We start from the raw sequence: 25,260 nt of genomic DNA, 5'->3' as shown, positions 1-25,260 counted from the left end.
CAGCAGATGATTCTAACACAATAGGAAAATACTGGCAATGATAATGGTAGATAGGAATCAGTAAGAGAAAATATATCCTCAAGCAATTTTTAAAATTTCAGCATTTTAATCCATTTTAGAGAGTATGACAGAGTTCATAGGAAACAAATCACTTATGTTGTGTTTCTTGAAGGCAAAGCACCAAATAGTCTTCCAAATTTATATAAATAATAATTATGAGTAATGTATGTTACTTCACTGTCAATAAAGAAGGCAAGCAATTTTTTTTCCTAAACAAGTTAAATGGTATTAGAGTGCTGAGAACTGAGAAAAACAAGTTGCTTAAGGCTATGTGTCATCAATGTAGCTTCATAGCTTCAGTGGTAGAAGGGATGTGAGCACACACTATAGTTATAAAAAATGTAAAACTTAAGTAGGAGGAAAGCTTATTTTTCAAGAGAAAGAGAAAAACAAGCCCTAAACCAGAAAACATCTGTTTAACTGGATTTTATGTGCCTTGTAATGGATCCTATACACTCCCTTCTTCTTGCTCTTTTCAGTGTGCATTTACCTTAAAACTGGAGTTTATTCTACTAATCACAGTTCCCCTTCTGGTAATGTAAAGGGGGAAAAGTTAATGTATGGGTTTACTTCCATCCTTCAGTACAGCATGCTCAGAAGAACATTTGCTGCCTTTGATCAAGGCATCGGCCCATTTCTGGCCCTGGTGTCAAGGGATTTAGTTCAGCAGAATTGAGGCAGCCCTGTGAAAGCAGAAGCCTGGCAAGGCTCAAAGAAGCCTGCTGTTGGTGGAAGTTCTATGTGGCTGCGGAGTAAACAGTGTTGCAAATTCAGCTTATAATAGAAGATAAGTCGGTTCCACAGAGAAGTACATTTAGATTTGGTTTTGCTGTAGGTCCCCATTGCCGGGGCAAAGGAGTTCATCCAGATGGTGAGGAACATCCCCTGGAGAGGGGCAGTGTGGGGTGCTCCTGGCTGGGGAACATTGAGCCTTTGTGGTAGTGGTTTCATCTCAGCTGCCAAAATCTTCCTCTGGAAGGAATCCTGAACAGGATTTGGCTTCAGTACACACCTGGAACGGCAAAGGGCAGCCCCAGGTCAGGATGGGCTCCAGCACCGGGTCTGAGAGATGCCAGAACACTGGGCCTGGCTGAGTGTCCACTCTGACACAGGCTCTGAAAACATGCCTTAAAAAATAAGCTAGTTAAGCAATGGCTGGCAGCACAATATTCCACAAACCACTCCACAGGGGAAGGGGAGGGAGAGGTGACTCCTCTAGTCAGCACCCCCAGCAAGAAGAGGCACAGCTGCCATTCCTTCAAAGGCTTCAGTTGGTTTATAGGTCTCAAGGATCAGGTAAGCCAACCCACTTCAACTCCCTATTTTTTCGTCCCATCCTCAACCTCTGCTTTCCTTTCTTTCTTCTGCTGCTAAACCACGGGGGTGGGAAGGGAGGAGAACGATGCGTGCGTGGGGCCCGGGTAGCGCGGTAGCGGGGACACTCCCCTCCGCCACCATTGCGCGCCGGCCGCCCGCGGCGAGGTCCCGCTCCCCCTCCGCCTGTCTCCGGGCCGCCCTATGGAGGACGGGGAGCGGGTGGGTGGGGAAGCCCGAGCGCCCGGCGGCGGGAGTCGCTCGCCTCTGCCGGCGCAGGGGGCGGCTCGGCTCGGCTCGGCAGCCTCGCCTGCGCGGCGCCGCAGGGGTTAAGCGCCCCCGCTCCCGGCGGGATCGCTGCCGGCGGGGAGCGGGTTAAGCGCCTGGCGGCCGCGGCTCCGCCACTCGGCTCCGCACCGCGCTCCGCTCCGGAGCCCATACAGCGGGAAGATGGCGACGGAGGGAGCGAGCGGCGAGCCCGGCTCTGGCGGGCGGGAGGACTCGGCGGCCACGGCAGCGGTAATCGGCCTGGCGGGAGAGGGGGGTGCGACCCAGCTGCGGCGAGGAGAGTTCCCCCATGGGGTCGGGATGGAGCGGTGCGTGGAGACCTGCCTCCACCGCTCCGTCCCTCCGCCCTCCGTCTCCCCCGGGGCGGGACGGGGTTCGCTGTGGGACCCGCCGCCGCAGACCCCGTCCCGCCCCGGCCAAGAACAGAGAGAGGCGCTGGGTCCCCCCGTGCGGCTCTGCCCTCAGCGGGCGCCGTGGGTTCTCGCCCCCATTGTTCCTTCCCGCTGCTCCGGCACGGGGAACGGCGTGCGGCACCGTGAGGGGCACGGAGGGGGCTCCGCTCCCCGTCTCGCCTCTCCCGCACCCACTCCCCCTTTTTCCCGCTGCTTCGCACAGCGAGGGAGCTGCGCCTCGGCTTTGCAGGAGGGCTGAGGTGCTGACAGCGGCTGGGGCGGCGGGACCTGTCAGACCGGGGCGGGGGGAAATGTTGTTCTTTAACCCTTTGCCAGGCCCGCAAGGCGCTTGGCTTTCGGCTGCCTCTCGTGAGGCGTTTTCGGCGCAGGGGCACCGTCCTTTTCCACCGCCCCAAGTCCCCGTCCCGAGCCGGGTGTGTGGAGACGTCTCGGCTCCCAGGGCCCGCGCCCCAGGGGCAGGATCTGGCTCCCCGCTTAAAATATCCTCAAAGGCCGAGCAGAACCCCGTCCCTGCCGGCGTGTCCTCTCTGCGGGTGGCTGAGGCGGCTGGAGGGGAGCGGAGGGATGCGGTGCGGTGCCAGCCGATGGTTAAAGCGGTGTCAGGGGGAGGCTGCGCTCCCTGGGCCAGGCTGGGCTCCTCTCCTGCTCCACAGCACCCCAGGCAAGGCTGCAAGGCTCGTCTTCTCGGGCGGTCTGTGCCTCGGCTGGGCCGCGGCTCCTCGCCCGTGCTCTGGCAGAGCTCTGACAGCCCTGCGGCTCTCCCTCTCCCGCTGCATCCCACACCTAGCGTGGTCCAGCCTGTCTGGGGACTTCTCGGGGCGAACCAGCCCTGGGTACTCGCCCGGCCGACAGCCGCAGGTCCAGAGTCAGGCTACAGCTGCTCGGTCTCGTAGCGAAGTTCAGGGCAGTGAAACCGCGGTGGTGCCCGTTCAGTTTGGGGTCATTCCTGAAGGCGATGATTCCCGAAGGGAGGGGCACTAGTTTCTCTGAAATGTAGATTATTTTATTTTTTTATTATCTTGTTTACTTCCAAACAGGCACTAGTTCTTATCTGAAACCTTGTTCCAACTGTGTACATAATTGTCCTTGTGTGTCTTAAAATCTGCAGTGTTGGGGAAATTCAGTTTTCCTTTAAAAAAGCAAACCTTACACAGTGTATATTTATAACATCACTGTCTTTTAAAACAACTATATAACCATGACATAAATGAATATTAAGGAAAAAATTAATAGAAGCAAGCTTAAATACTTTAAAGCCCAGGCTTTGAACCAAAATTATTTATACTAATTTCTTTAGTGTATTTGTATTAATACTGCCTTTATTTTCAGTTTTAAAATATCAAACAAGTAGCCTGTAATCAAGTACTCTTCAATATTGCACTGTTAGGCAGTGGAGTATAAGCCACTCATGCAATTTGGTGTTCTCTTTGTGAAAGGTAGGAGGGCTAGCTCTCCACTGCATACTCATTTTAAGATACATTTTTAAGTGTGAAGAGATGCTAGGATGCATGTTTCTCTCTAGCAAAAATAACAGCTATACTTGAGCAATAAATTTTTTTTTTAAATTTTTGCTTTCCTTTTCAATTTGCCTTTCAGACATTAATTTTCCTTTTATGTTATTTTCCTTACCAGTATAAACATTTTATTGTTGATTAATTTTATCTCTTGTAGAGGAAAATTAAAAGAAAACCTCTGTGCAATGAAAATATTTTTTTAAAAAATAAGTTTATGGTGCTTAAATAATTCATTTGAAGAGTTAGTATAAATAGCTTTTATTTTCTGTCTTTAATCTGGACAAACAGAATTATGAATTGGATCATCTTGCTTACTTTTTGGGTAACCATAATCATTAAGATTACTATCTTTTAAGTCACTCTAAACTTCAGCTTATGACAAAATACTGTTTTCAGTACAGTTTTATTAGGTTTTTGGGGGAGTTTTAGTTTTGTTGTGGTTTGGTTTTTTTTGTTGGGTTTTTTTGGGGGTTTTTTGTTTTTTTTTTTCTCAGAATCCTGATCTCACAAATGGTGCAGAAAAAAAAGCTGTGAGAACACTGTTTGTATTAGTAATGTGTTAATGTGTAAGTTTTATGCTATAAGCAGAAGGTGTATGACACAGGACAGGACAATACAGTAGGGTTTCTTGATCCTTAATACTGTTCTTGCATCTTGATACACTGTCAATAACATCACTGGAAAATAAAGACGTTTTCTGCTCTTTTCTAGAAGCACTGTAGAAAAGGAAGTGCTTCTCTCCCTTTTCCCCTTTTTTTACATTCACCAGGGAATTTGAGTGAAAAAGCCTAGACTGTTCTGTAGTGTGTTACATTTAGGAACAAAGCCGATAATCTTGTTATTCTGAGTTTCCTCGGACAAAACACAGCATTTGGTGAACCTATCACTTCATTCCCACAAAATGCTGGTCTTTTTATGGTGGTAAGGATGACAGGGAAGAATGACAGGGGAGTGGTTCTGGTCCTTTTTCATACCTGCTCAGCATGATTGCACTTAAGTCACTGAAATTGTGTTGGTGCAACTCGGACTAGAATTGAGAGAAAACATGTGTGTGTGTTCTAAAACATTTCTAAATTACTTCCATCTACCTAATGTCTACCAATAATGATTATATAATAGCAAGAAATAATCCATTTTGACAGTCTTTTTGTTGAAACATTGAACATCAGCCTGCTGTGCAGAGAGGGTTGGCTTGTCACACACTTTAACTTCAGTGTCGATTTAACAAAGCCTATGAAAAGCCTGTTATATCAAACATGAAGTCTGTTGAAATTATTCAGTAAAATTTTTGGGTTTGATTTTGCTTGACTAGTGGTCAAAAGCATAAATGTTATTTTACCCTCAAATACAGTACCTTCTGTAAAGCTGTACATATAACAGATATTGATAGAGTGGAATCTTGACTCCACTGAAGTAAGAATGTTGATACAAAATTGCTTTGAGAATGAAATACCCCAGAGGTTCACTTTAGGTTGCTTTGGGTCACGTAACAGTACAAAAAAGTTACACTACACAAAAAACTAAAAAACTATCAGCACAAAAAAAAAAAAAACTGAGAGAAATTCCATGATACTTTGTGGTAACATTGTGGGGTATTGTATGCCTAGCTTGGTGTATTCACAGTCTATTGATCTGTAAGAATATTCGTAGTAGAACTGCCATTCTGGTCAATATAGTGAAATGCTAAAATATGGATTGATCATATCAATTATATAGTCTGATTTAGAGCAGTTGGAAAGATTCTTATTGAAAAACTACTGCAAGTAGCAGAAAATGAGAACATAGCCATGAAAAGCAAAGATTGTATCTCTTACGAGAGATTGTATCCTAGAAAATGGTCACTTACAAAAGGACCATTAGCAACTCTGTTTTCATCTGAATACAAGTTTTTGGTGTAGCATTATCATTCAGAGAAGTTACTTTCTTCTAGTCAGATGTGTGATGCCATTGTGTTTCAGCCTGTAGGTGACATGCAGAGACAGCACAGTTCTGTCTGTTCTAGTTCTCCTGCTTCTCTGTTAAGAGATTGGTCTCGATCCATCTTGTAGTGACACTTCAAACCTTTCTTCCTCTTCTTCCCCTTCTCCAAACTATGGCACTGGCTTTTTTGTGTCTTCTACTCCACAACGTGCAGCACATCCTCTCTTCCTGTGTTGTGAAGATCTTTGGGGATGAGAAAAGAAAGCCACGGAATGCAGTCCACTTTGTAAATGTTCCTTTCTCTTCCAAATGTGAACTGTCACACTGTCATTAGAATCGAAGTGCAGAGGTGAAAATTCTGAGCCATGTGTGCAAAAGTGGCATGGGAGGTGCGAAGCTGACAGATGCAGTAAGTTCTGTTTTTTTCCCAACTGCTTTGTCTTCATTTGTGTAAACATTGCTTTGGCCTCAGAGGGGATATACCAAGATAGGAATAGAGATGGAAATTGGACAGGAAGGAAAAATCTCAGGAAGACAGCAGTTTGTGGTCTGGTTGTGCACCTACTCCTACTCAAGAAAAGGAACAATTGATTTAAAACACTGTATAATCCTTGAACATGTGAACCAGAAGTCAAGTAGGCTTAGGGAACATGTACATGTACAAATGATATACGACTTAAAGCTTTCCTGGGCATTTGTTTTGGTTCTATTATAGCACAAAGTAAGGTGTAAAATTCTGGAAAACAGATAGCTTCAACAGTGTGTACCCATATCTGTATCTAATCATATACTATTTATCTTAGAGGAGACTTATTTGAAAGTAATTTGCTGAACAGAAATTTCCCATTAAATATAAGAATTTAAACATACTTATTGAAGATTTGTGGGCCTCAATCTATATATTGCACTGAACTAAAAAATGGTGAAGTATCTTTGTGGCTTTTAAGAGAATGCAGAAATGTTTTAGCAACTGTAACAATATATGGGTGTGTATAAAGGTCTTAGTAATTTTGGAGGGGTTTGGGGGCTGGTTGTTTGAGGTTTTTTTTGTTGTTGTTTCCAAAACAAGTTTCCCAGCTCTGAGGTATATTTATGGTTAATGTTGAAACTGTTAAAAGTTTTACTGTTAGCTCAGGCCAAGAAAGCCCACAGTAGCTAACCAAAACCTCCCCCATACCATTTAAAGAAAACCTTTTGAAAAACCCAGAAAGCTGGGGAGGTGTGCTTGAGGAGGGCAGAATAAGTGGGTAACTACTTGTGGTGAATAATCCAATAAAAGTCATTGAGCTAATGGATATTGTAATTAAATGCATATATAGTACCCTCATGATCCCTTAGGTATGACTATGAAATTTTATGAGTCTTGAATGTTAATATCAGATGATATTCTCTTCAGCAAAAAATTCCATATTAGTTGGGGAGCAAATTCAATGACATTGCTTTTCATTGAAAGATATTTATTAGCTGTTTCTGTTACTAAGAACATTCCTAAAGGTTGTATCTTCTGAATTTCATCTTGGATGCAGTGGAAAATGGACATGTATTTTTGCATCAGATAATTTCTGGTGAAGCATGGGATCGCAGATTCTTACCCTAGTTTCAGACTAAAGAACAAGCCATCCACAGGCAAAGCAATAAACTGTGGTTTTCCCTGAAGTATCCATGAATACTGTGTGGATATTATAACCACTTCTTTTAGCAGTCTCTCTGTTTGCAGTTTGCTTTATTATAAAAGGGCTATGATTCATTTGACCACATACCCACTTCCTTTTATAGTTGGTGGGCTGAAGTAAGTGGCTAGAAGGAATAACCTGTTTTAGAAACAGGTTTGTGAACTTCACTGGTTTTGAGTGAAGTGACTTGGGCAGCTGGCTCTTGAAGGTATGGGTAGAGAATGAGGTTCAAGACACTTAAATTTAGGTGTCTATGTGTATGCACAATATTTAATAGCCTATTACAGTCAGTGGAGCCATGAGCAAATAGTTCTGATGATGGTTAGCTGGATAGCTTTTCTGTTTGTTTGACTAGGCTAATTAGTTCTCCACTGAAAATAAAGGGACATAGGGTACCTAGCTTGCATGGTACCATTAGGTACCTCACTTACATACATACATACATGCAAGACACACACCTTTAGGTTTTCTCCTTTAATGGCCCATTCCAGGGTATCCCAGCTGGACTTCTGCTTCTAGTCCAGTTTTCATGGATGATTCTCCTAAATTCTGTCTTAAATCTGCCTGTCCCAGAAAAGCTGTCTCTGATTCCTGGGACATTTCAGTTCATACTAAGTAGCTCTCTATAGGAAACGAACGATAATTAGTGAAAATAGATATTTATACTCGATCAGATAAGTTGTACCTGGGACACATACTTTGTGTTGTAAAACATACAAATCATGGTTATGTTTCTCTGGTGCAGTTGTTTCATGGGTCTGGCAGACGTGAGGCCATCAGTATACTAGAAGTATATTTATTTTGTATAGCCTAATAAGTAATGTTTTTAGTTTTTAGAACCTCATCCAGGAAATCTGGTTTGTGAATCCTCAAGAGGATTCTGTTGTGTATTGATGAGAACTCAAGTTAAAACATGTAATAAATATAGATATGTACCTTTCCCTTCCCCTCTGAAAATACTTTTTTTTACTTTTGACAGCTTTTACCTCTGTGTCTTTTTGTACACCATTTCTATACTTCTCCCCACCTCATTCCCACCCTTCCAGCCCACAATTATGCTCCACAGGTTTCCTCCCCAAGTTCTGGATTACTACCCAGCTTCATCTTTTAGAAAGCTTTCTGAGCAAGAAGGAGCTTGTTTCCTGTGGTCATTTGTGATTAATTCACAGCTAACTTGTTTTTTGCCTGTGTTATGTTTAGGGAAAGTACAAAGTTGTGGCTTTTATACTTTACCTATCTCTTCCGGCTTGTGCTGAAGGCAGCAGAGTTTTTAACAATTACTGTGATAGCACATTAAAAAGCACTTTCAGTTCCTGAGGTTGCCAGTGCTATACACTGGGCTATGTCAACAATACCAAACTATTGGCACTACCAAAATCTCACAATATTAACTGTAAAGACTTTTACCATTTCTACTCTACATTGCTTTGCATGTGAGAAAGACTCCTCCTATGCCTCATGGTGACTTTCCAGTTTAATCTTTCTATCTTTTCCAAAGGCAATGGAGGCTGGAAAATGCCTCTCCAGTTTGATCACTGCTGCTCTGAGTAGTCCTTCTCTTGTTCAGAATTGATGGATTTTTCTTCCGTTTGGCTTGTCAGAGCTTATTTTAGTGTTTAGCAATGCTGGTATCATTTTGCTGGTATGGTTTTTTGTGATGCACATGCAGGTAGTTGGATGAGTTTTAGCTAATTAACAGTTTGCTCTATTGTCAGTGCACTTGCTGCCAGGCAACATACACCCCTTACAAAACTGATCTGGAAAAAATAATGTGGAATTTTAGAGGCAGAGAGACCTGAAGTAGTGTTTTTCAGGTGCTTTATTCTTATATATCAAATAAACCAAACATTTTAAAATCTGAAAGAGGTAGAGGGAAAAGTTCTCTTGTGTTTTTTTGGTTGTATATACAAAATATCTTCTAGGGAAACATATTCCCATATCTCTGTTATAAAACCAATACAATGGCTGGCTTGGTTACACAGTTGTTAAGCTGATAGTTAAATTTTTACAACTTGGCACTCTGCCACAGGTATTCTCCCGAAATCCCAGATGACACATAAGCCGTGAGCTACTAATGCAGTCTTTATTTTCTGGAGATCTAAGACTTACTGCTCCACTGGAACACGTTAGAAAGATTACTTTTCTAGATCTAACCAGCAGCTTTTTTCTATAACTTGGTCAGACAGTGCTCCATCTGAATAAGAACTAGGGGCAAGCCTACCATGACTGACATCTTGATCCCCAGAAGATGTCATAGAGTGTTTAAGAGGGGAGGATAGTTTGATTTCATCATATGCTTTATCTGTTCAAGTCTTTAAGACACTTTTACAGCTGTGCTTGAGCATATTCCAGCTGTTTAAACTATGTATTTTGGTCCAGTTAGGGTAGGCTATGTTGCAGCTCTGTGATTGCTGAATCTGAGATTTGTATGGGGAGAAGACATAATAGCATCTTCAGTGACTGCCATGTACCCTCTTATCCTGTGTGAATGGATTTGATGTTGCTTGTCCATAGTGAACAAGTTGAAGATGATATTAAAGTACTGGAAAAAGGTACTCATTCCAATTTCAGAATTTTTCAGATAAAGTTGGGGGGAAAAAAGCCTCAGAGCATAAAATTATTCATAAACAGGACCAGAAAAGTGATGGTATTCTCTTTCATCCTAAAAAGCGCTTTTTCTGTTCATGTGTCTCTTCTGATTGATTGTGGACCGTTTCATACTTCAAAATGAGAAAGCATCAGACAAAAGTAACTGACAACAAAGGTGATGATTCTACCCAAAACGTGTAGTTGTGCTGTGGAGTGCTGTGGATGCTGAAATTACATAAAGATTCAAAAAGCAAAGGGGCAGGTTCACAACAGATATATCAGCTGAGGGCTGTTACATATAAAATGACAATTTCTGACTCACAAGGTGAACAAGCTCAAAATTGCTGGAGGTTGGGAGAGTATTTTTGGGAAGTATCATTATGGGCTTGTTTTGTTCTAGTCCTGATTTTAAGGCATCCCTTATTGACTGCTTTTGGAGACAGGATGCTTGGGTAAGTGAGTTTTTAGCCTTATATGCTAGAATTGTTTAGATATGTTTTGCTAGTTCTTATGTTATGTTTTTAAAATTAAATATAAAAAAGTTAATTTGAGAATCTTGTTGGAATATCTTTCTGCTAAAATTTCTTTGTGTTTATTTATATCTAAACATAAATTACCAGACAGCACACTTAACTGCTAGTTTTTGCTGTCTTTTCTTATGTTCTAGTTCAAGGTGTACACTTGAACAAAATTTATATAATTGCTTAATCAGATGCTTAGTTAAAAATCTCATCACTGCATCACATATGTTGAAGAATGTCTCTGTTTTGTTAAGAATGGAAGAATGTTTTCATTTATGTCTCAGGAAAGATTGCAGATATTAGGTGTTTCACCTCTGATGGACATACTTTTGACAAAGATGTGCCTTGTGTTATACCTCCTGACAGACTGAATTTACTGACTTGGGCAAAAGAGTAGGATCACATTTCACGTACTGTACTTTTGTGGATACTCCTCTTAACTTGGTCCCTGGATATAAGACACCTTGAATGTCTTTTTTTTTGCATACTGGAATGAGAAGATAATGCAGTGGATAAACCATTGAATGAAAACTTAAAAGACCATTACTGAATATTATGTTTTATACTGCTTGCTTTCTATTTTTTGGGAAAAAAAAATCCCTGCATTAGTTTTCCATCTGAAAAATGGAGGCTTTATACTCTATTGTAAAAGAAGTTGTGTGAAGAAACGAATTCGTATCCTTGAGGTATTAGGTTTTGTGAAGTGGTTCACAGAGGAGGGATAGTGGATGAGTAGGTTCTTGTATCTGAATAAACTAAATTTAGTAATTAGAAATGCCAAGAGTGAAAACTGCTGCAGCTTGTAAGGTAAAATCTATTCTAGTGACACTAGATTACACGAGGAGCTGTATGTTTAGTTACTTTTCATTTTATATGTGTTCTTAGATCAGTAAGCATCAGGATTGTGAGGAGCACTGTGAGAGGGTGCTGCAGCTTATATTGGACAAAAGCCTTCAGAGAAACCAATTGTTTCTCTTGATTCATTGGCACGGAGAGTAAGAACTGTTTCTTGGATTAGAGGAATAGCTGACCCAGGCAGCAGAAATAGAAGATGACTGTTGTTCAGGATAAAGTTCTGGCTGGAATGAATGGCCCCATCTTCAAAGCAGTTATGCTTGATAGAAATAGGGTAACTGGAGCATTTCTTATGTGGACAAACTGAGGGAACTTTTCAGCCTTCAGAAGAGATGATTTAGAGGAGACCTCATCCATGTCTATCAGTATCTGAAGGGAGGGTGCCAAGGGAATGGAGCCCAGGCTGTGCTGAGTGGTGCTTAGCAGTAGTAGAAGAGGCAATGGGCAGAACCCGATGCACAGGAAGTTCCACCTGAATATGAGGAAGAACTTCTTTACTGTGCAGTGATTGACCACTGTAACAGGTTGCCCAGAGAGGCTGTGGAGTCTCCTCACATGAGATATTCAAAATCTGTCTGGGCACAATCCTGAGCTGTGTGCTCTGGGATGGCCCTATTTGTGCAGGGAGGTTGATCCGTGTTACTCAAATAAATAAGGAAACTCAATCCAACACGTATTGAATGTAAATAGCTAAAGTTCTGGCACACAGTTCTCACTAGCCGTTTGTGCACCTCTGTGTGTTTTAACTGCAAAGTGAAAGTGTAACACTGTAATACTAATACAGAGCCAGATTTCTGGGCATTTTAGATCTATGGCCTTCTAGCCTGAGTGAAGAACAACTGTTCTGCCATCATCTAGTCTTGAAAAAGTAGAAATGGTACTTGCCTTAATTTTTATTGGATTTTTCTGTACTGAAGTTAAGCTCCTGAGTAGCTGAATGTTTAGACTTAGCATATCCAGATACATTGCACACCTAATTTGGCAACAGATTACTTCATACTGAACATAGATGAGTGTTTGCTTTGCAGGGCTTTCTAGTAAACACATCTACATCATAGCTAGGAGTCTAGTGTTTACCTTACAGGGAGTAATAGCATATTGAAAATCAATCTGGGCAGCTGAATCTAGCACATGGAATAAAAATTGTTTTCTCTCCCTGAAAGTAATTCCCTTCTAAATTCTTTAAGTGCCTACTTGTGTTAGTGTTGTGGATGGCGAGCAACAGATTTGTATTAACCTTATCTACCTTTGTGATTTTGTGAATATTATAATACTTCTTTCACCACACCTCCAAAATCAAGGCTTCTTTGTAGAGTTTCCTCATTTAGTACTTACTCCTTTTCTCTTCATTCTTTTAGCTAGCCAATTATGCCCTTTGTAGATTAAGACTTTATGCAGTATTTGAGATGTGGGTTTACCAGGGGTTTGTATAGCAGTAAAAGGAGGTTGTTCACCTGTATGTGAAGAATTATGTGCCAGCTTCCACATGAAATAGCTGTCTCTGCCCCTTCTCTATCCTTTTTCAAGGTTATTGAAGAACTTGAATAAGGCTGGTCCCAGAGGTGCCCCCTGCCTACCTTCTTCTATTTTGGAGAGTGGTTCTTACCCATGATGTTTGTTTCCTATCCAGGAAGTGTTCTTTTATTCCTTTACATTTGGATAGGAGTTTCTGTATAATATTGCATACAGAACCTTGTCCAAAACTTCTGGAAAATTCAAATATATTAGTGTCCTTGGATCCACTTTACCATGTGTCTGTTGGCATTGTTACAGAACTGTAGCAGTTTGTGAGGTGAATTTGGTTTTACAGAAGCCATGCTAATGCTCCCAGTATACACTGCGTATGTGCTTAATGATTTTATTCATCAGTGTTAACTCATTCTCCTGTCTTGCTCAGGGTGGCAGTCAGACCTACACTGTTCTTATTAACTGTGGAACGGGAAGATACTATTGCTATGAAGTGTTTGTTAGTGCCTCTTGAACCTGAACTGTTCCCTCTGGCCAAACAAATGAAACTGCAAATAAAGCATACACATAATATTCCATGTCTTTTCACAAATTGTTCTTCAGGAGTTCGCATCCAGCCCAGTGTGTGGTGGTAGCTGTTTGCACAGGTGCCTTAGGTGTGCCATGGTTAAGATGCTTTCCCCCTCTCTTGCCTTCCTCCCTATAGTGCTATTTCAACCTCTGTTGAATTGTTCCAGCCTCTGTGAAGCTGTCAAGGGAACAAAGTCACAAAGTTAACTGCTTTATCATTTCACATTTATCATTCACGAGACTTTGCAGGAATGATCCCTTGCAACAATTCAAAACAATATAATATGGGAGGCCTTTAATTTCTTTACTTTAAATAAAAATAATCAGCCTATTTGCTATTTTGAATTTATATAGTACAAATAAAGACACCAGCTCTTGACAAATATAGATGGATGTTGATACATCTGTGTTTCAAAATTACAGTACCTATTGTAGTCAGTGAGTTCATCAGTGTTTTGTTTCTTACAGACAAGTGAGTTTGATGTGGATAACCTGAGCAAGCCAGAACTGCGAATGCTTTTGAGTGTAATGGAAGGAGAACTAGAAGCACGAGACCTTGTGATTGAAGCATTGCGGGTAAGTTACTTGGTTGTTGCAATTTGCTTTTTGGCTTTTTTTAAAATTCTCTTTTGCCACTTCCTTTATACTGTATGCAGAATATTGTTAGTGGAAGAATAAATTAGGATTTTTATAGTTTTAGGTTGACTAAATCTCAGTAATCACAAAATATGTTTTTGTTTAGTTGTAACCATTTGGTAATTCTACGTAATTTTGGTCTAAAAAACCAACAAAAATTAAAAGAAATAAGTGGAAAACTTGTGGAATTGCTTCCTCTTTAAATTCTTTTATATTCTAAAGTCTGTTATTTGGGAGAGGAAGGAATAACTTCAAAGAAAAATTCAGTCCATTTGTAATTTGTTCTAATGGGCTGTATTCAGCCATGCGCTCTATTCAGTACTTTTATTCTCAGTGAGATAGAAGAAGGGACAAAAATCAGGTGGTCATATCCACTTAGGGAGATATTTTTGTGGCTCTTTTGTTTGCCTTTTTTAATAAAAAATACAAGATACATGCTTTTAACAGCACTTTTAAGTATTTGGTTTGGTTTTTACTGTTAGGTCCATGTGAAAGTTAGTTTTCTGCTTCAGAAGGCAACTTGGTTGATTGGAAGGCAACTTAGTTGATTGGAAATGTACAAAAAAAACTAATTAAAATATGAATTTTTATGATGGGTAAAAACAGTATTCTATGATTTAAAAATACTTATAATTTCATGGTTGAATAAAGAGAAATTGTACTCTTGAAGGTATTGAAAGGATTGTAAAGCAAAACCTTAATGTAATAAAATACATCTAGTGCTGATTTTTAGTAGTATTTATAATGATTATCAAGTAATGTGGGAACATTTTCCACTTGAAATGTCACAGTAACAATGGTAAATGCATTTTTATTCAGTTTTAAGTTCTTTTGTGATGGTTTCAGATCACCTGAATGGAGCAAATGGAGCTTTAAAGCAGCTGTCATTCATGTACATGAATTAGTAACTGAAAACTTTATAGGTATAAATCTCTCTTATAAAATGTAATTTTTATTTTGTAATGACAATAAGACTGTAGGGGCAATATTTTTCTGGAATATTACTGCACTTTGAAGTTATTTTGTGTTTTGCCTTCAGTTATATGCATATGTGGAAATGTACTGCCTTTTCATTTAGCTGTTTAATAATTTCATGGCTCATTTTCCTGGACTAGGAATTTTACTTTCTCTGTCTGCCAGTTAAAGTTTAGTGAAAGTGAAAATAGTTTGCACAGCACATGAAGAATCTCTTTTTTTGACTCTTCTAACTTTGAAGGAATGCAAATAGAATATTCATTCAATTTTTTCTAGTAAATATTCAGTAACAAGCTACTACATTACATGTAAAAAAATGTATATGCTGAAATTGAGAAAAATGGAGGGGAAAGGCAAAAAAAAAATGCAGTAAGCATTTAATGATAGTAAACATTAAATATTCAGAGTAGTGCTGTCCCAGGAGAAAAAAAAGACTGTATCAAATTCACATGCACCTGCTGAAATGGGTAGTATGTATACAGTGGGTTTTGATGATTAACACAGATAAAAATAAAAAGTAGCTCAATTTCACATAAGTTATTTAAATGTTGAAAGTTGGGGGGGTGGGATATTTTTGTTTGGTTGTTTTTTGGGTTTTTTTTCCTCCTTCATCTCAGTTTCTGGTTTCTCTAAACAAACTCGGTGTGTAATTCAAATCTTCCTGGCAGCTTGCCTGGTTATCTGTACTAGTACTGGGAAACTTGGAAACCATACCTGCTGAGGAACTGTAGGCTGATATGTTGTAGTATGATACTTTAGGATTTTCTGACTTCTTAGTTGGGAAGCCACAATTCAGCAGTATTAGCAGCTGGATTCTTCAAGCACAACACAAAAACAAACAAATAGCTATCCAAATAGAAAAGTGTTATGCAAGAGATTTCCAGTGGAATGGTGTCAGATTTGGTACTTTGATTTACTGCAACAAACAGGCATATATAGTTTGCTTATCCTTAAAGCAAGAAGGAAATTATTTTCGTATAAGGATAAAGACTTAATGTCTCATAAAGAGATGATAATCTGTTTCAAAATTAGGATAAGTTTATGAGTGTGTTTTTGTGTCTTGGGGGAGTTGGCTTGTTGTGTTGTTTCTGTAATCCTACTACTAGTTCAGGGCTGTTCCAAAGCCCACTTTCTATGGTAGGTCAAAGCCTGATAATTTCCGACAATATACTAGAAAATGTGTATCTTTCCTCTTAAGTGATAGGCCAGCAGTTTGTGTTGATGTGAATAAATCTTGTTAAATTCAATTATTATCCTGGGGGCTGTTATTGGGAGGGAAGATTAGTTAGTAAAGTGTTGATTTTTATTAAGGTAATGGAATTTGTGCCACATGATAACTTAGAATCAAACTTAGTGTCACATATAATAAACACTTTTTATTATGCCTTTTTTTCATAATGTGATGTAGAGTTTCCATTGGATTTTATGTAAATGAAGACTGCTTTTGAAACAAAACCAAAACTTCAAGAAGAAATTTGTAGGAAATATGCAGATGTCATCTGTTTGCTTCCACATTTCCATAATACAACCAATACATGCACAACTGATTCCTGCTTGAAACAGTTACAGTAATTTTCAATCAGAGCAATTTAAATTGCTGGACAAGTTCAGCCCTGTGGAAACCAACAGACTTGGAAAAGTAGACCTTAGTGATGCTTAAAGTCAAATATCCAGGTCTGTACTCCAAGTCAGAAGTTAATTTACTGTGGAGAAGAGCATCAGGATTCTTTGTGTAAATCTTTCTCATTAGTTCTCTGATTTTGTGTAACTCCTACCCCAAGTGACTTGATTTCTCTTTTTTTTTTATCTGTAATTTCTGTATTTTAGTAGCTTCATGATCATGGTTGTGCTGCAATTAAAATTAGATTCAGATTAACATTTAAATCATGAAAATTATTTCATTAATGAGAAATAACTTGCTGAATAATTGCTATTGAGAGTCCATATAGGTAAAAATGGAGGGAGATTTAACTATAGTACTGCCTGCATCTGTCTCAATTATCCAGATAAACTATCTGCCTGTAATAAGTGGATAGTTTTTTCCTAATGTGGAGGTAATGTGGCCATATAATCAAAGCACAGGTCTAGCCTCTGACAACTGTGATCCCACATATAGCATTCATTTGTTGTTATTTTTTCTCCATACAAAAAGTGGTTGCTGTGATTGTTTATTTTCTACAGATTTTTTAAAGTGCATTGACCCTCCTATGAGGAATTGATGTGGTAGTAATAGCTATCAAGAATAAAATTGTAAATACTAAATACTGCTTTTTGTGGTAATTCTCTCATAAAGTTAAATCATTTGTAGGTTATTTTTCATCTAAAATTTTTCATCTAAAATTTTTAAGCTTCATTCAGTTGGGATTTCTGTTCATTGTAAAAATACATTTATTTGCTTATGTAGATTTCATTAGGTGGTAAATTGTAAATTGAAAATGCATGCCTGCTTCTATGGTATACATTATTTTATGTGAACAAAAAAATGCAAATTCTTACCATACTAGATGTTTCAATATAGTACATTGCATGGATTTAGAAAACTTTTTTTGACTGTTGAGAAAAATCCTTAATGAATTTTAAAAAAATGTCTAAAAGAAGTGCCAATACCAACAGTTGACTACAATATCAACGGGCTTTCTTTGAGCTTAAGTGAAATCCAAATCAACAGATTCTTTATACTTGCTGGCTGAGTCAGGAAGGCAATATACAAATGGCAACCTGAACTTGGTTGTAGGTGTTTTTCAGTGTTGGAAAGCCTTACTGTATTTAATTTTTACTGTAACTTCCTAAGACATGAAAGCTTGTTTTCTATCTATGTGTTTGTACCAACATCTGTTTAATCTTTCACCCAGTTTCTGCAAAATCTGACAAAATGCCAAGCATTTCAAAAATAGGTAGAACCATAAAACCACGTAGCTGACTAAGAAAATTCATGCTGTTGTTAGGACCTTAGTTAAAGGGAAGGCAGAGATCTGTGCTGTCCTTTTTTGGGCACTGTATAGGAACTGTAGAGTGCAGAGTTAGGGAAAATCAGACACCTCTAATTTAACTGTTCAGAGAATTTGAGTTGGATCATCTAAATTTATAAAAAGATAAGAAGAAAAAAAAATCGCTGCTCTAGAAGCTAGTTCTGCCTGAATTTTATCTCCCTGAATCTAAGCATTTTGACAGGTGTGCAGCTTAATTAATGGAGCTACAAATAAATCATAGTTTATGTATTATGTTCAAGTAGAAATCCATGTAAGATAATTTGACTTGCCCTAGCAAAAGTTTATGAGTTCCTGAAGAATTTTGTAATGAGGGCCCAAATATTAATGTAATTAAATAGGTAGGTCAAAGGACAGAAATTAATGCAACCTATAACAATACCTCATACTCACATTCAAGTTTAGTAACCTGTTCTACTAGCTTTATTTAAAAACCTTGCAATCTAAAAATGCAAGATTTAAATTAAGGATAAACAGCTTTTAAGAGAGTATAGTGATTACTGTGTAGATTTGCACAATGTTTCTTTGACATAGTTAATGCATAGTATGTTGAATGCCTGTTTTCAGGTTCCAACTCTCCTGTTAATTATTTCAGAATTACAAGGATATCAGTATTCAATTGCATGAGAAACTCAGTATTCTAATACAAGTCTTCCCAAAGGGAGGATCGCAGGAGGCTCAGTTTTTTTAGAATGATGAGATCTTTTCAGAAATTATGAGTATGTTATAAGATATTGGAGTTCCTAATGATCAAGGCCACTTTTTATATATCTGTTATGTGTGAATAACTGCATGCGTGAACCTACCTTAGCATTCTGATTAAGAACATGCTTTTGAAGAAACTGTCCCCATTGTCTCCACCTAACTTTGCTTAGATTTGCCTCACAAGCTATGCTTGGATAGTACTAGTGCTGACAGCACTAGTCCTGAGTGAGACCATTTTCCAAAAAGCAGGACCATAGGCACATGGAGTCTTTTTCTTCCCAAAGGGTGGATTGTATTTTTGGCTTAAGCTACTTTGCTTTCAACTCCTGAGCTGTGCATTGTGGAAGGCTTTTATTAGTAAATAAAATTTAAATTTTGACCACAATGATTAAGCACTGAAGGGTATAGTTTTATTTTAATCCAATTGGAAACGTGAGCTATTTTGATGATAGCTGGCAAAAGTAAATGTATTTCTATTCCACTTTTACAATTCAGTAAGCATATGTATAGATCAAACAATATTCAAGGCACCTTGAGTCTATCATAGTTTATCACAATAGTGTACTGTGTAATTATGTTAGTTTTTTGTTGGGTAATTGGGAATAATACTGGAATTTCTTTGCAAATTGTGTGGCCTTTCATGCTCAGTTCTGCATTTTCAGTAATGAATAGGCCGTTCCTTGGAAAAGAAGAATAATTGCAAAGAGAGCTCTAGATATGTGCAAGCTATACTTGTCTACTTTATCCTGTCTGCTTACCAGAGAGTCCTATCTAAAGGTCTAGCTAAAGGGCTTCCTTCAGCTGGCCAAGACAGACTTTTGCCTACTGTAGACTGAGATTTTGGGTTAAAAAAAATTTAATTTATCAGTTAAGAGTTTCTGTATCCTTTTGATGTTATTTGTTGTCTTTTGCATCTTGTCATGGGGTGACACTGGGTTTTGCCTGTACTCTAAAATTTACACATTAAAATAGAGTTATTACCAATACAATAACTGTCAATTGTGTATGAATAAAATTTTTGATCCTGAACTACTGCACAATGTCAGCAAGAATTGTATTATAAGACTTAGGACTTCTAGAATTAATTTTGGGGTTAGAAGGGGATAAATCTGGGAGTTATCAGGAAAAAGGGAATGAATCCTTGTAATTTAGTTGTTCTCAAATTGACTGATAGACCTGCTCTCCAGCCACTCCTCTCCCAGTTTATACTTGTGCCTGGCCTTGCTCCATCCCAAGTGCAGAATCTGACATTTGGACTTGTTAAATTGCAATTAAACTACCCAGTGTTCCAAACTATCTGGATTTCTCTTCAAGGCCTCCTGTCCTCAAGAGAGTCAACAGCATTTCCCAGTTTGGTATCATCAGCAGCCTTGCTAATGGTGCATTTGACTCCTGCATGCAGCTCATTGATGAATATGTGGAAGAGAACTGTCCCTAGGAGTGAGCCCTGAGCAATCCTGCTAATGACTGACACCAGCCAGATGTAGCCCCACGCACTGCAAGCCTTCAGCCAGTTTTTCATCCAATGCACTCTGAACCTGCTCATTCTACAGAGTTCTGGAGAACTTGGCCAGAAGGATGCTGTAAGGGACAGTATCAAAAGCCTTACTAAAATCCAGGAAAACTACATCCACTACCTTCCGTTCATCCACAAGGTGATTGACTTTACACAGAAGGATATGGAACTGGTTAAATACCGCTTTCCCTTTGTGAACCCATGATGACTCTGCCTGATGATGACACTGTAAATACGTAAATTGCATACTTTTTCATTAAAATATGTAAAGTTTTGTCATAATTTAATTGCCATGCAGTAATGTGGGATGGTATCTTTACCGATATTTTGATAGCTTGAAAATATGAACATCTAAATACTCTAACAGAAACACAGATTGATTTAGTTTAAGTTTTACTGTTGTGTCTTTGGTATGTTTCGTTATTGAGCTGAAGAATGTTTTTCTTAACTGCTAAGCATGAAGGTTAAAGTGCTCTATTTTGGTTAGAGATGAAGTCAACTTTCCTTCAGCACTTCAGAAGAATGGCTGACAGATTTCCATGCAAAGGATTATGAATTTATTTGCATGAATTTCAACTATAAATTTGAACATGCAAAAAAAGTCTAGATGACAAATGGTTATTTAAAGTAACCAGAGAGCTCAAGTCTCTTCTATCAGCTGACACTCATTATCAGTATGAAGATCTGTATTATTTTCAGAAATAAATGTCTGGGCGGTTAGATAATCAGAGCATCAAACAGTGATATTTCCTGACAAAATATTGGCCTATAATTTTCAAATGTTTAAGCACCAGACAACAAAGCTGTCATAAAATAGGTCGAATGTAATCTTTATATAGAACATCTAGATCGCTCTTCCCAATCAAAAACACATGTTGTTTCATGACTTGAACTTTTTCTTCCTCCTCATTTAGAAACTTAGTGCAAGGCCTGAATTTCACCTTTTACATTATGCTAAGTGAAGAATATTTATATTCACTGTGCAGTTTTTTTTTCTTGTTGGGACTGATCTGTTAGTAACTGATCTTAGCCTTGTAATACAGCATTTTGCTTTTTAAATCTGCAACCTCAAAATAGAGAGTTTTCATTACTCTAAGGAAGAAAATTAATAATGAAGAATTGGAAGCATGTGTCTGTCTGTACCTCTTCCTTTCATGGAGGTTTTTGTCAAGTAACAGGGAAAAAAAGAAGGAGGCTGTGCTACTTATCAGTATTGTGGTAATAATGATCTGGTGCCATTGTATGGTACTCTCCTTTTATGGAGTTAGACCCCTTAGAAAATTCGGGCTTGATCATTACCTTGGCTGTATAATTCTCTTTCAGTACTTGTCAGGATTGTTTAAATGTTATTTAAATGTTTGTCCTTCTATACACACAGATTTGAATTAATTGCTTGACATTTTGTGCTTTTATCAAGTATGCTTTTTAGTGCTGAGAAAATAAATACGTACAGCTTTTTGCAAAGCACTACTTGCGTGAAACAGAAAATCTAAGGATACTGTAAATAGCCTTGTAAAACCACATAGAGTCTTTTATTCAGATCTGTCTTTTTAACTTAAAAATGTTTTTTAAAAGCTTGGATTTAAAGCTATGTGATTCTGAGAGACAGGGATACTTTGTAAAGTACAAATTTTTAAAAAGTTTTGTGGATTGTTGCTAATGAGAGGATAATGCAGCTTTTGGATATTAGTTTCATGCTTAGGATAACTTTTCAAGGAAAACTTTGCATCTTATGCAGTACTGTAACAAATTTCATTGATATCTTTGCATGCCTTATGACTGTTACAAAACAGTTCTCCAAGGTTTGAATGCTTTTTATGAGTATATGCGTCGCACATTAAAAATTACTAAGCATGTTTTCTTTTTTTATTCATACCTCTACCTAATTACTTCTTTCATGGTCCTACTCAGTCATCTGTAAAGAGCATGTCTTTATAGTACAGAACAATTGTGTAGGTCTGTCAGAGCATAATAAACCTGTATGCTGATTTTGTTTAACTTGCTGATGGTATTCTCCAATTTCTCAATTCTACTGTTTCCACTCTTTTTGAACTAGTGGCCTGTTAAAATTGTCAATCTTCTTCAAGCAATTTCCACATTTCCATCCTTAAAATAAACACATGAATTTTTGTCTTACCATACTTGACATTTAACATGGAAGCAGGCACTTTGAATGTACTGGTAAAGTATTTTTTATATAGTATGCAGTTAATTAAAATCTAACTCCCTTGCAGGTTTTGCATGGGTATGCACTGTCACTGTGCTGAAGAAAGGAATTTAGACTGCAATTAAAATTGTAAGGAGAAATTAAGCATCACATTTTCATTGACAGAAATCATGCTGCAAGATACTATTTCCTCAGTCACTGATGTTTACATTTCCATTTTTAGTTTTTCCTATATAACTTCTTATGGAAGTAGCATGTTATGATACCGTGAAAACATTCATTTACATCTGCATTTTAAAAAAGGCAACTAAAAAAGAACTAACAGAGACCCCAAGTTCAACTGTGTATGAAAATCACTAGAAATTCTTTAAAGAATCGTTCTTAACTAATCATAGTATGGCATGATATCCTCCTGTCTGGTATTTTGCTGGTGTATCTGAAAATACTGCTTTTATTGTGAGTATATACTCATTGATAATTCTCTTTTGCTTAATTGAATACCTACAACAAATCACTTAAAGAAACTATATAATTTCACTGAAGAAGATTTATAAACATGTTCTCTTTCAGACATCTTCCTCTTTTAAAAAAACAATTACCCTTTTAGTTTTGTTTAGAATGAAGTGCTCACACTCATCTTTAACATAATACATAAAATAAGCTTTTACTGCCTCCTCTTCTGTACTGGTTAGTTTTAGAAAACTTTTTACCACTCCCTAATTCATATGTCAAGAGATAATATCAATATGAACCTGTCAACATCTGTTGAAACAATTATCGTAAATGTAGAAAAGGAAATTAATCAGAGCAACAAATGCTCTTGAAAGGAAGGAAATTTTGTTTAAGGGTTCTGGGGCAGCTTTAATTCAGTTCCGTTGTTCCCCAGCAGTGTAGGACATGCAGTCCTGTTTTTGATGTTTATCATCAGTTGCTGCATGGAAGATTTGGACCTGCTGAACTCTCTTAATTTGGCAGATAACTGAAGAGGAAACTCTGAGATACATTGGGGAAAAATTGCAGTATTAACCTTAAAAGCTCTGTTGCTTATGTGTATTATGTTGCTGATTATGAAAACCTATTTCAACAGATGTATGCAACTAATATCAACATAAATTATGAGGGCTATAAAACTAATAATATAGCTTATGTGATTAATTTTTTTCATTATTTGGCTTATTTCTTATACACATTAATTGATCATATTTCTTTTTTCTAGCTTTATGCTTTTAACTGTAATTCCACAGGAAGAGGTATACTATTTGAAGACCTTCTTGCGCCCTTACGTTCTTGTTTCAGTAACAGGAGAAAAAGTCTAATTAGACTTCATAATTCTCAATTTGGTTACTGAAAATAAGTTGGTTTTTTTTCTGTAGTGGAATGCAAGAAAAAAATAGTTACAGACCAATTCTTATACTGGATTTGCAGCCTTACTCACAGGCCATTTTCCAGATAGCCTCATTCCTTTTGTTCCTCTTAGTGCACACCCCAGTGTCCGTCTTCATCTGCTAGTCGATAAATGGGGTCAATGACTGCAAAAAGGTTAGGCTAAGAAGTGAAAATTTCCATAAGGTAGCTTGCATAACTTGAGGTAACTTGAAAAAGGTTGGTGTAGGATGAATGAGATGTCTTGCTGTATGTGGTAGGAGATAGGCTCCCTGAAAGAATCATAAAAGAAGCGGTTTATCTTTAGAACCCAATCCTTCAGATTCTTGTTGGCTACAGACTTTAGAGAGAAAACTTGAGAACAAACCTTACCCTGTTATTGTATAACTGCATAATCCCTAGGAATTATTTATGATTCTTGAAAATATCCCAGAATAAAAGTTCTGTTTCCCAGGTCATAAAAATTATTTTCGTGATCCAAAGCAAGACATAATAAGACTTTTTCTGCCAGTATTTGATTTTATTCTTTCTTCTGAGAACTCATTTTTGTCACTTGTTACTTGACAAGATTACCTGCATCTATAATCCAAAAAAAAAGAAAAAATAAATGACAACCCTAGAAGAAATCACTAATTATGCAGTAATGTAGATATAAACGCACCTTGAGAGATTGATCTGTTCAGCCCAATCTTCTTAAAATAGGACTAAGATCAAAGATGGATTGAGTTGCAGTTGGCTTTAGCCAATCTATCTTCCAATGATACAAGTTACCTGTTCTCCCTGGGCAACATATTCTGGTGCTTATCTGCTCTTAGTGAAAAAAATTGGTGTCCAACTTAAATTTCCCTCATTGAACTGTGGGAAAAGTAGCACTTGTTACTTGTCCTGTCAGCCTGCAGACCTCAAACGTCTTTCTCCCTGATTGTCTCTGTTTCACACTTAAAAGTCCTTCTTCTGCTTAGCTCTTCCTTGAAGAGAAGCTGTATTGCACCTTTTGATCATTTTTTAAATGATCAAAATGAAAACCTTGAAGATGTTTTTCAGATCTGGTTTTTTTTTTTTGGTAGTCCATCCGTGATCTAATATAATGTTACAGATCAGCCATAAAAAAACTTTGAAGCTTAGTTTTTTTAAGCAGTAGCTGTATTTTAGTCTCCTTGTTTAATTTTACAGGTCTTGTGTAAGGATTTAAAAGTTCTGTATAAATGTGATGTTCTTACTGACTGAATTAAAAAGCTGTTGCAAGTAAGTTTAATCTTTTGCTCTATTGCTGTAGTGAGTTTCATGCATTAACTATTTAAAGGGTTTTTGTCTTTGATTTGATATATTTTGTCTTGATTTGTGTGTGCTTCTGTCACTTTTCATTAGCAGTTACCTGTTAGAGGGTTTAGCTCAAATCTCAAGTCATGATTCTCTGTACGACTGACATAGGCTGAAAAAACTATCATTTCCCATGGACATCTTTTCACACTTCTAAATACTTCCAGTCTCAGTCCTTCCATTAAAAGGTTCATTGCTGAGCAAATGAGTATGTGCAGAAAACTAAAGCTGATGGTTTATAAATTCATCTAGCACCTTTCACAATACAGTAGTCCTGATGACCTTCTATAGCGGGTGCGTATTCTGTCTATTTTTGAAAATATTATGTTTGAAAATTAATTCCTTTAATTCAGAAATAAATAGTTGAAATCTTATGTACATATTGCT

General features: G+C 38.0%; 1 protein-coding gene across 2 annotated transcripts in view; it reads left to right on the top strand.

The window, feature by feature from the left end:
- The first annotated feature begins 1,278 nt into the window (after positions 1-1,278).
- CTTNBP2 (cortactin binding protein 2) overlaps positions 1,279-25,260 on the top strand; it is a 77,119-nt gene continuing 53,137 nt past the window's right edge. The window contains exons 1-2 of one of the 2 annotated variants that reach the window (XM_033056863.2): positions 1,279-1,356; positions 13,653-13,760. In XM_033056863.2, the coding sequence (XP_032912754.1) occupies positions 13,698-13,760 (63 nt within the window). In that variant the 5' untranslated portion in view covers positions 1,279-1,356; positions 13,653-13,697. Of the gene's footprint in view, positions 1,357-1,724; positions 1,894-13,652; positions 13,761-25,260 lie in introns of those variants that run through there. The other variant, XM_033056862.2, reaches the window with a different exon arrangement.

The sequence above is a fragment of the Catharus ustulatus genome, chromosome 4, assembly GCF_009819885.2.
Source record: "Catharus ustulatus isolate bCatUst1 chromosome 4, bCatUst1.pri.v2, whole genome shotgun sequence".
NCBI lineage: Eukaryota > Metazoa > Chordata > Aves > Passeriformes > Turdidae > Catharus > Catharus ustulatus.
The sequence above is the reverse complement of the archived record's forward strand: the minus strand, read 5'-3'. Positions and strand labels throughout refer to the sequence as shown.